This window comes from Oncorhynchus masou, chromosome 9 (genome assembly GCF_036934945.1).
Source record: "Oncorhynchus masou masou isolate Uvic2021 chromosome 9, UVic_Omas_1.1, whole genome shotgun sequence".
NCBI lineage: Eukaryota > Metazoa > Chordata > Actinopteri > Salmoniformes > Salmonidae > Oncorhynchus > Oncorhynchus masou.
The window spans coordinates 47,501,138-47,512,596 of record NC_088220.1 but is presented as its reverse complement, the minus strand read 5'-3'; the positions used below and the strand labels follow the sequence as shown (position 1 = coordinate 47,512,596).

Genomic DNA, 11,459 nt, shown 5'->3' with positions numbered 1-11,459 from the left:
GGTAACATTTTTTTCTAATTTGGGGTACAGAAATTGATGCCAGGAGTGACTTGTTAAAAAAAGAATGGTAACGATTGGCCCATAGTGGGCACTGTTATAAGCAGTCTCACTGAAATCCTTATATCCGTTGCCCCGTTTGACCTAGAGACTTGAAACTTTATATGTAGGTGTCTTTCCCCATGCTGAACAAAGGTTCATCAGGATAGATTTTCCTCCACCTTGGAAATGTTGGTAAACCTTTGAAAACATATTTCTCATGAACCATAACTCAAGATAACACAAAATTACACCTCTTAACTCCCGAGAGTCGTGTTACATAAAATCCCAATCAAAATCTGTAGAGGCTTAAGCTAGAGATATTTGGCATCCACCAGTGTCGCAGTTCCGCATCTGCAGTGAAAAGTCAGACCATGAGACATCCCTACAATCGGTCTTCTCAGGTAAAGGTCTGTAGCGTCCGAATGGTTTGACCTATAAAAACTATCATGACGACTCTATGGAAAGGGGAGACTCTCACAAACACGATGGTGTGTCAACTTCTGTTTGGTAGCTTCCAAACCGTTTGGGCTAAAAACGAATGGGACCCCACTGTAGAAAGGGGATGTTCCTCCGAACACGTTCTCTCTATGACCCCCACAAGTGTCACAGGATTCATCTGAAGGTAACCGGTATCGGTTTAAAAAACTAATGGAAAAATGAAAGTAATTCTGTGCCTAACACAAATAATTGTTTTGATACTTAAAGGGGTACTAAAATTCTAAATCAAACAGCAAAATGATCCATAGTATAACCATCTTAAAAAATGTTCAGTGATCAGCTTAGCACCCCCCACTTTCCCCAAACATTTTAGACTTTAAATGATTAACTTAGTTTGAAAAAAGCTGATGGCTGAGTTATTGATAAATAAGGAAATCATATTTTACGTGTCCATTTAAATCTTTTGTAAATACACTCCACAATGGCCTATCAACTTGAAACTTTTTAGGGTCATCAAAGACATTACCATGATGAACCATATTACATGTGCCACTAAAATCTTTAAAAAATAAGGAAACTATTAACAATGACCTTTTTTTTGACTATGTAGAGCTATTAAAATAATTCTAAAAGTCAGATTCACTCCAAATTGGGTCTTTGGAATAATCACAATAGTCCATAAAGAGTATGAGAAAATAATGTTGATGCATTCAAAGATGGCCACCAGTAGATGCATATTAGCACATTTAGCACATGCTAAAATATGCTCAAATACTTTAAGAATCTTCTTATCTTGAACCATAGGACCAAATGACACCACATTTGGAATGTAGGCCCATGGTGCATGTCTTAACTACCCAAAAGATGGCTGAGTTATTGACAAATAAAAAAATCTGCTTTTACGTGTCCTTTAAAACCACTGTAAATACAGTCCACAACAGCTGGTCAACATGAAAATTGTCATCGCTATTATAGATGTCCCTAAAAATGCACCACATTGAATTAGGTATTGATATCTCAGAAAACAAGGATCTATTAACAACTCATTCTTTGCATATGTAACGTTAATGCTCAAAATCATCTGCAATCATCTTCTCCTCATGAACCATACTTCAGATCCACTCCAGATTTTGTATTTAGACTCATTACATCAGTCTTTAATGGTTTTGAGAAAATATTGTTGTTGCATTCAATATGGTTGCACAGTACCTATAGGTCCACGTTAGCACATGTGCTAAAAATACATAAGAACATCTTCTTCTCATGAACCATAAGTCAGATTGACTCCAGATTTGGTATATAGACAATAAATTAGCCATGGATGAATTTGAGAATGATTAGTTGCTGCATTCAAATACAGTCATGCTACACCACTAGATGGCACTATATAACACCAGGGCTTCAAGAATTGAACAGATGGACATGGGGCCATGACATTTTGTAAATGTTAACCATATGTAAATCATATATACACTCTATCTAGAACCTAGAAGGGTTCTACCTGGAACCAAAAAGGGTTCTCCTACTACCCTTTTTTTCTGTGTGTATATGTTCTTAGAAGCTGCGTGAATAGGAAGTCACTGCAACCTTACATGTCTGCACCACCAGACTCTTTACTTCAGAGTGATCTCGTCTTGCAATTTGTAGTCTATGACATTTCAGATTTAGATATGATAATTTATGTAGTTTGTATGTAGTGTAAGTACTTTTTCAATCTAACTTTAGTGAAGTGAACTATATTTTTCTTAAGGGTAGCTTTAGTGTAGCTTAACTTCTTCCAGTGTGACATAATTGGTATCTTGGTAAACTAGATTTTCAAAGTAGCTTCCCCAACACTGAAACTCAATACATTAAGTCATGACTTTAAGAATGATTACCTGTATTCAAAGATAACCAACCTACAGCACTAGACTAAACTTCTCTTGGATCATCGTTGTGGACGCAAATGCTAATGTTTTCACTGGTTGCACATAAAATAAGGTAGTTCCTATATGATGAGTGCTTGCTTTGTTGTCCAACAGATCTTGTGTCCTTTCTGTCATCCTCTGAACCCCGTTAATTGCTTCTCACTGCTATATTTTCTATTATATCCTATTCCATTCTAGACATTTGAGGAACCCTTGTACCAAACCATGTTATCATTTAGGCTATCTGTTCATAAAGATTAGGCAACTTACTGTACTGAGCTCCCTTCCCCTATAAGTTCCTCCTACCAACAGCACAGTCGCTGTCAACCCTATCTGCCCTACATCTCTTGCCTCTCTAGCACCCTGCGTCTGTCTTGCAGTTTGCCAGGATCGACCAGTCTTCACACTCACTCTCAGGACGACACTGGGCAGAAGAGACAACATGGCTTTACGAATGAAGGCTTCCACGTTCGTGGGACTTTCCCTGCTTTCTCTGACCTGGAAAGGTATGTGACCTAATGCAGATCTAACTTCTTGGAAACTCTGCATAGGATGCGGTTTTCAGCGGTGTATCGTTTTGTGACTGTACTGTACTGTACATTGGAAACTTTGCGGGGTTGCTTGGCTACTGAAGGCTGGCTACTTGATGGAGCGCTACTCTGCCCGGCTCTGAATAAGGCTGCGTAGACCCAACTTCAAACATGTGATGTTGCTACCTTGTTCTGACATTTTTCTGGTCAATCGTTTATGTAAGTTGAAATGCAAATTATATCTTATTATCACACATTTTTAATTTAGCTGCATGGGATGTAAAAATCATATATGTTTTCTACTGTCAGTTATAGTTCAATTATACTGTAAGGAATTAAACGTTTTTTTAAACCTTTATTTAACTAGGCAAGTCAGTTAAAAACAAATTCTTATTTACAATGACGGCCTATCAGGGAACAGATTTTTTTGACCTTGTCAGTTCAGGGATTCGACTCTGCAACTTCTCAGTTACTCTAACCACTCAGGCTACCTACCGATCCCATGTATGTAGACTAGTTACGATAACGAATTAATTCACCTAACTGGAAATCTTTGCGCATTACATCAGAACACATGTGCATGTCTAATGCGTTTAAAATAGTTATTTATTTGTCATCATATAAATAATAGTAGTAACTGAACAGAATAAGTGGAATGAATTGGTCTCCTTATACAGCGATTTCTGTCTTGAAAGATGGTTATTAGATTGTGTCATTTAGCCTATGCATATTAACAAAAAAAGGTAAGCTATTTTTTTATGCTGCATGCATGCCCTCACTATTACTGTATATGATTCATTATTTTGTTTTGACTGAATACCCAGAGACTATAATTTTAAGAATGTGTGACTCTTGTGGAATGCAATCTGTAACTGGCTATGAAAAATATGAAAATGGTCTCAAAGAGACCACTTTTCTAATCTGTTCTATAGTTTACTTTTTAGATCAAAACTATATTAGACTATTTATTCAGATAACTTCAATTGTGAAAAGCATTGCACTGATGCGATTATATATTTAAGCAATAAGGCAGGGGGGGGGGGGTGTGGGGTGGTGGTATATGGCCAATATACTACGGCTAAGGGTGGTTCTTAGGCAAGATGCAACGCGGAGTGCCTGGATTACAGCCCTTGGCCATGGTATATTGGCCATATACCACAAACCCCTGAGGTGCCTTATTGCTATTGTGAACGGTTTGCCAATGTAATTAGAGCAGTAAAAATAAATGTTTTTCATATCCGTGGTATACGGTCTGATATACCATGGCTGTCAGCCAATCTGCATTCAGGGCTTGAACTTCCCAGTTTATAATTGACCATAATGAAAGATTTAAATTATTTATAATCTTAGGGAGCCTACTCTAAGGTCTAGCTATGTTTTTGTTAGATGCTTCGCAGATATACTGGTTGTTACAAATGTTTTTTGGTCATTTGGTGGAATATGGAAAATCAGCTGCCTAGCTGCTGATGTTACAGTAGTGAATAGTAGTGAATATGTTACAGTAGTGAATAGCATGTCTGTGTTATCACCAGACCACGAGACCTGAGTCAAACATCATCACTGTGTGATGGGTGCAGTAGACCTGCACTTACCAAATCTACACATACATCAAACCAGAACGATTCCTAGGCGCAAAGGTGAGGGGAAATTAAGGAAAAATGTTTGCTTATGGATGGAAACAAGACACATTGTATTTGTATTTATTAGGGATCCCCATGAGCCAGTCTTCCTTGGGTCCAAACACATTAAGTCACTTACATCACAAATAAAACAGGACATCATATAACATTATTACACCACAACATATCTACAATACAAAATGTATAACACCACCGTACAACAGTATTACACAATATACGTGTGTGTCGAGTGCGTGTGCTAGCATCTGTGTGCGAATGCATGTGTCTGTTCCTGTGTGTGTTTCTCTTCACAGTCTCCTCTGTTCCATAAGGTGTATTTTTGTCTGTTTTTTAAATCTGATTCTACTGCTTGCATCAGTTACGTGATGTGGAATAGAGTTCCATATAGTCATGGCTATACTATGCACCTACCATAGTCTGTTCTTGACTTGTGGATTGTGAAGTGACCTCTGGTAGCATGTCTTGTGGGGTATGCATGTGTGTCCAAGCTGTGTGTTAGTAGTTTGAACAGACATTTCGGTGCATTCAGCATGTCAACACTTCTTACAAAAACAAGTAATGATGAAGTCAATTTCTCCTCCTCTTTGAGCCATGAGAGATTTACATGCATATTATTAATGTTAGCTCTCTGTGTACATTTAAGGCCCAACCGTGCTGCCCTGTTCTGAGCCAATTGTAATTTTACGAGGTCCCTCTTTGTGGCACGTAACCATATGACTGAACAGTAGTCCAGGTGCGACAAAACTAGGGCCTGTTGGACCTGCCTTGTTGATAGTGCTGTTAAGAAGGCAGAGTAGCACTTTATTATGGACAGACTTCTCCCTATCCTAGCTACTATTGTATCAACATGTTTTGACCATGACAGTTTATTACAATTCAGGGTTACTCCAAGCAGTTTAGTCAAATCAAATCAAAGTTTATTTGTCATGTGCGCCGAATACAACAGGTGTAGACCTATGGCAGACTATGATCTTTCAGCGGAAGACTATAATGTCAAAAGGCGCACTGAAGTCTAACAAAACAGCTCCCACAGTCTTTTTATCATCAATTTCTCTCAGCCAATAATCAGTCATTTGTGTAAGTGCCATGTTTGTTGAATGTCCTTCTCTATATGCATGTTAAAGTCTGTTGTCAATTTGTTTACAGTAAAATAGCATTGTATCTGCTCAAACACATTTTTTTCCAAAAGTATACTAAGGGTTGGTTACAGGCTGATTGGTCGGCTATTTGAGCCAGTCAACGAGGCTTTACTATTCTTGGGAAGCGGAATGACTTTTGCTTCCCTCCACACACTTTCTAGTAGGCATAGATTAAAGACAATATTGCAAATAGGAGTGGCAATATCGTTCGCTATTATCCTCAGTAATTTTCCAACCAGATTGTCAGACCCCGGTGGCTTGTCATTGTTGATAGACAACAATATTTTTTCACCTCTTCCGCACTGACTTAACGGGATTCAAAATTACAATGCTTGTCTTTCATAATTTGATCAGTTATACTTGGATGTGTAGTGTCAGCATTTGTTGCTGGCATGTCATTGCCTAACTTAGCTAATCTTGCCAGTCAAAAAATAATTCAAGTAATTGCCAATATCAGTGGGTTTTGTAATGAATGAGCCATCTGATTCAATGAATGATGGAGCCAAGTTTGTCTTCTTGCCCAAAATTTTATTTAAGGTTTTTAAAGTCTTTAAAGATTTCCCATGATGTCAAGCAAAGAGGCACTGAGTTTGAAGGTAGGCCTTGAAATACATCCACAGGTACACCTCCAATTGACTCAAATTATGTAAATTAGCCTATCAGAAGCTTCTAAAGCCATGACATAATTTTCTGATATTTTCCAAGCTGTTTAAGGGCACAGTCAACTTAGTGCATGTAAACTTCTGACCCCCTGGAATTGCAATACAGTGAATAATAAGTGAAATAATCTAATGTCCTAACCGACTTGCCAAAACTATAGTTTGTTAACAAGAAATGTGTGGAGTTGTTGAAAAATGAGTTTTAATGACTCCAACCTAAGTATATATAAACTTCCGTCTTCAACTGTATTATCCAGATACTGACTGTTAGCACTTGGTTGTTTATAGCAGCTTCCCACAAGAATGGGCTTTAAGTGAAGCAGATGAACCTGTAGCAATATTACTTCAACAGTATTTAACATGAGTTTCTCTCTAAGCTTTACAGGAATGTGCTTCTGAATATAAACAGCAACACCCCCACCATAACCATTTATTGCTACCACTGTATCATCAAATGTTTTATCTAAGTGAGTTTCAGAATATGAATGCCATCTGTTATTAGCAAGATATTGATTTCATTAACCTTGTTTCTTTTTTTTAGCCTTTTTCTGGGATGCTTGATTTTTGTATTGCTTTAATTGGAAACTTAGCAGAAGTAGACATGCTCATGTTATTTATGTTTGAGCTAATAGTGTAGGGTGAGCTGCACACAGTGGACGTCCTACTAGGGCACATGAACCCTGGTCATTGGCACATGATTACTGAATACAATAGCTGTAGGATCAACAGAGGCATTCAGGGCAGTTAGAGGGACATAAAATTAGGTTACTTACATTATGTCCAATTCCCCTGGGATAATGTATATTTGCTGCAGCATTATGACAACTCAGCCCCCCTAATATAGTTTGAAGAAGAAGCAGCCTTGTAATGTCCAGTAATCCAGGATAGCACAGAGTTTTCCCCCCGGGAACCATGATGTTGCCTACCATAGAACTGCCGATGACGACAGCTGGTGCAATGGTTGAGGATGTCCGGCCTTTCTTTCGCCTTTCGTGGTTTTGCAAAACCCTCGAGGACCAAATGCTAGTGGGGTCCGATGGACCCGAGCCAGCTGTAGTATTCATTGTGGATAATGAATAGGCCGGTCTCAGACAGCCTCACGGTCTGATGAGGATGGGAGCTCTGAGGATCTGAACCCGAGGTACCGGAGAGGGAGACAGAACAGAGGACGAAGGTGCAGTTTCCTCCAGATCCAATCTCGAATCAGAAGCCGCCATGGAAGAAGGTGCCGAAGCCTCTGGATCAAGGGCAGCGAAGCTGTCTCCAAGGAGATCCCCGTTGCAAGAGGACAATATTTTCAATTTACACTGCGAGTGACATTTCTCCATGTCTGGTTGGTAGGATTGAGAACAGGAACATCCACCAGGATCATCCCACCAACTCCAATCTCCAAGGAAGGGGGAGACGCCTTCTAGGAGGGATCCCTGCAGAGTTCCGGAGAGTTGGCTGTGGACAGCCGACACGGCGGCGACACTTCCATCAGGCCAAAGTGGCATCCGGCTATTTGTGTGGAGGAGAAAGAAAAAGCAGGCGGGCGTGGATTCCCCAGTAGCTTGGTTATATACGCTATCTGTTTGCTAAGAGTAGGCACTTTGCCCCTGTAGTCCTCTGCAAGCAAACAACTGCTACATTGGAAGTCTTGTTGGTCCACATTGTCCCGGAATAAAAGGAAATTAAATACAGCTCCTGCAGCATTGAAAACTTTTGTTAGTGTGCTTCAATTTATAGGCTACGCCCTCAGTCTTTACTGTCGGTCATGTTCTTGATATCTTACTATGGATTTGGATTAACACCATTCAATTCATGTTGTCAAGTTTAATTTCAAACAAGTTCCCCTTTCCTGCAGTCAAATGACGTAATGGGCTTATGGATGGAATGTTATTAATACTTTTTGTAATTTCATAATTAAATAAACATTTTTTTTTAAACCTGCAGAAAATCTGGTGTTTCTATGTCAAACAGTTTGGTTACAGTTTGGTCTTTTTCAGTATTATTGTTTCAAAGTAGATTTGTTTTAGACTAGCAACTACCTCAAACACATGGTTATGGGCTTACAAAAAAAAGAAGACACCTGTACCATGTCAAATATAGAGTTGAAATGTATTCAATTTTGAGTTTGCATCCCAATATAACACTTTATACACATCACAGAAGACTGAAATATAAAAAAAAAACTGTGTGACCCTGCAGTAAAAGGTTAAACACACATGATTTCAAATGTCCATACGCTGTCTGTCTGGTCTATTCTTTGATGGGCATCATTCACATCTGACAGCTGCATGAAACGTCAGATGCGTTCAGTCTGAAAAGAACGTGTCTAGTCTGGTCTTGCTGTGTTGGAATTCATATCAGCCTCAATTGATTACTATGCCAGAGTGATCAAAAGTTATCACCCTTATCATCATCCAATATGACGCTTGGCCCGGATTGCAAGGGGACTTGCTATCCAGGCCAAGATACAGAATGCCAGCATGCCAGCTTGTTACTGGCCACAAGGCCCCAGCAAATACTTTGATATTTACCCTCAAAGTAGCAACATTACTTTAATAATTTATCTAAATACATAAATGAAGCTGCTTATGCCTAAATAAAACCTCATGTTTTCTGGGAAATGTATTGAGGGCTCTTTTCTGTCTCAAATAAGCTTTTCACGATAGTAAAAACATTCTATTCTGAGGCATCAAAGAAGGGATGGTAGCGTCAGGGATTCCTATAATGACCCTTTGATAATGATAGAATGTACTTCCTGTAACACCAGACAATTACAGGGTCAAAGGGCATGCTCATCACAAAGACATCTCCCATTAAATGGCCATCTTTTTCATCATGGCTGAGAGAAGCTGGTGAGGGCCTGGGTGCCCCATTCCAGACAACTGCTTCTGCGAGGGGCTGCCTGTCCAAGTACACAATAAAAGTCCTTGTGCCCAACCTCACAACTTTTACATAATGAAGTGCAGATCTGGGCAGCGAATCAGCGGAGAGCTGTGCTTGAAACGGAAGTCCCTAAATTCAGGCCTCTGGCAGAGGGGATAGAGCGTGGAATGCCACTGTTTCACTTCCAAGCCCCATTTTAATTTTCACTGTGACACAGTTCTCACATTAGAAAGCCTTGTTCACCTTAGCCTTCTGATAAGAGCAACCAGTTACAGCCAGTGGAATGCATTCTCCATCCCCATTCTGTTTAGGTAACAATGAATTGTTTAGGTTGAACCCCCCTACAGTCAAATGTATCCAGGAATTCAAGTAGAAACCTGGGACGTGATCCTGCATAATTCATATATTTATTCACACTCTGATTGGAATCATTGTGAGTGAAGCCTCACCACTGACACATGCCTGATGTTTTTAATGACCTATCAGATATGGTGGTTGGGGAGAGTGTACGGTATGTACCTAGGTGCAATAATTAACATTTAGGCATAGATCAGTGGGCTCCATCATACATTTAAAAAACAACAACTCAATATTCCACATATTTATCGTTAACTTTTTCATGAATCATTCATGCATGTGTAATGACAACATATACATCATCAATCAAATGTGTGACATAACAAATGTAACGGATCATATTACATCATGTGCAATGTCGTTATGTAGGTCTATACAAACACCTTTCTAATTTTACATTTGAAAGCAAGCCGTAACCAACCGACACAAAGTCCTTGTGACAAAGTCAAGAAACAGGCCACCTGCGCTTTTTGATATCGTTTGTTGTTACTGTGCAACATCCATCAGAAATGCTTGCGTAATGTAAATTCACACAATGGCCATTTTTCACACAATGGCCATTCATCGGTTGTAGACCTGTGTGACAATGGCCAGATCTCTGTGCGGAATCAACAGGAAAAGCTAAAAACTCAAAGGACGAGCCCTTCTGATGTATGCCTAAAGAGAAAGTTAATATCAGACCCCAAGCAATGATAAACATTTAAATCATATTGGCAAACATGAGGTACTATGAAATTGTTTTTTAAAGCAATATCTAAAATAAACACACATTCCTCATAAACTCTATCTTGCAAAGCATAAACTTGTAACCTACATCAGCACACATACTAAAATTAATAATTTCAAAGAATTAGCAAGAAGGGACAGGAACAGAAACATGAATGTAGGACACTCCATGTGATTTCTTTTTCAGCATTTAGCATCTTGCATTGTCTTGCCTCCTACTTGTAACCTGACTCAAAAAAAGAGGGCAATGAGGCTGAGTTGTGATGATGTTGCTTGGTTACTGGTATGGTGCTCTGAAGTCTGAAGACACATCCATGCTAACTGGAAAAGTACCTGATTGATCGATAGTCACGATGTTGTAAAAACATGTTGTCCTCACCTCTAAACGGCTAGAGGCAGTTGTCAGGGTATGGTTTTTAGGGAAGTTATGGGTCGTTAAACTTGGGGGCTTTTCCAAATTGCATTAGGTTAAAACAACAACCAGAGTCAGTTAAGGATCTGCTGGTGTAATGTTAGTTTAATTGTACCCCAAAGGATCTGTCCTGCAACCATATTTTTGCTATATCTGGCTAGCTAGAAAGGAGCACATTATCTTTACATTGAGCAGCCTGTCAAAGCTATTGAACAAAGCCAGGCTTCCTGAAGTACCCTCTCTCAGTAGTCTGAAGCCATACTCGTGTAAGGATTCAGGAAAGTTCCACAAGCCAAGTTAGTGATTATAAATAGAATTTTAAATGGAATCAATCTTCCAAACCATTAACAAGATGGCGAGATGGCAAGATGGCACTGACAGAGAGGGTCGCCTCACTTCTAGTCCTTAGGAAACTATGCAGTATTTCGTTTTTTATGTATTATTTCTTACATTGTTAGCCCAGAAAATCTTCAATGTCATTACATACAGCCGGGAAGAACTATTGGATATCAGAGCAACTTACCAACATTACGTCCAGGAATATGACTTTCCCGAAGCGGATCCTTTGTTCACACCACCACCCAGGGCATTTGATCTGATCCCAGAGTCCGAACCAAAACAACTTTGCCGCAGAAGATGTAGATGGAGCGACCTCCTGGTCAGACTTTGGATGCGTGCACACCACCCACCGCTTCCGATAACAAGGTAGACGGAATTAGGGCAAGGGTTGCCTTCCAG

The 11,459-nt window shown here is 39.5% G+C and overlaps 1 protein-coding gene across 4 annotated transcripts in view; it reads left to right on the top strand.

Moving 5' to 3' along the window:
* The first annotated feature begins 2,716 nt into the window (after positions 1–2,716).
* Positions 2,717–11,459, top strand: part of LOC135546064 (cell surface glycoprotein MUC18-like) — a 72,134-nt gene continuing 63,391 nt past the window's right edge. For all 4 annotated transcript variants that reach the window (XM_064974180.1, XM_064974182.1, XM_064974179.1 and 1 more), the window contains exon 1: positions 2,717–2,890. In XM_064974180.1, coding sequence (XP_064830252.1) covers positions 2,827–2,890 — 64 coding nt within the window. In that variant the 5' untranslated portion in view covers positions 2,717–2,826. The remainder of the gene's footprint in view (positions 2,891–11,459) is intronic.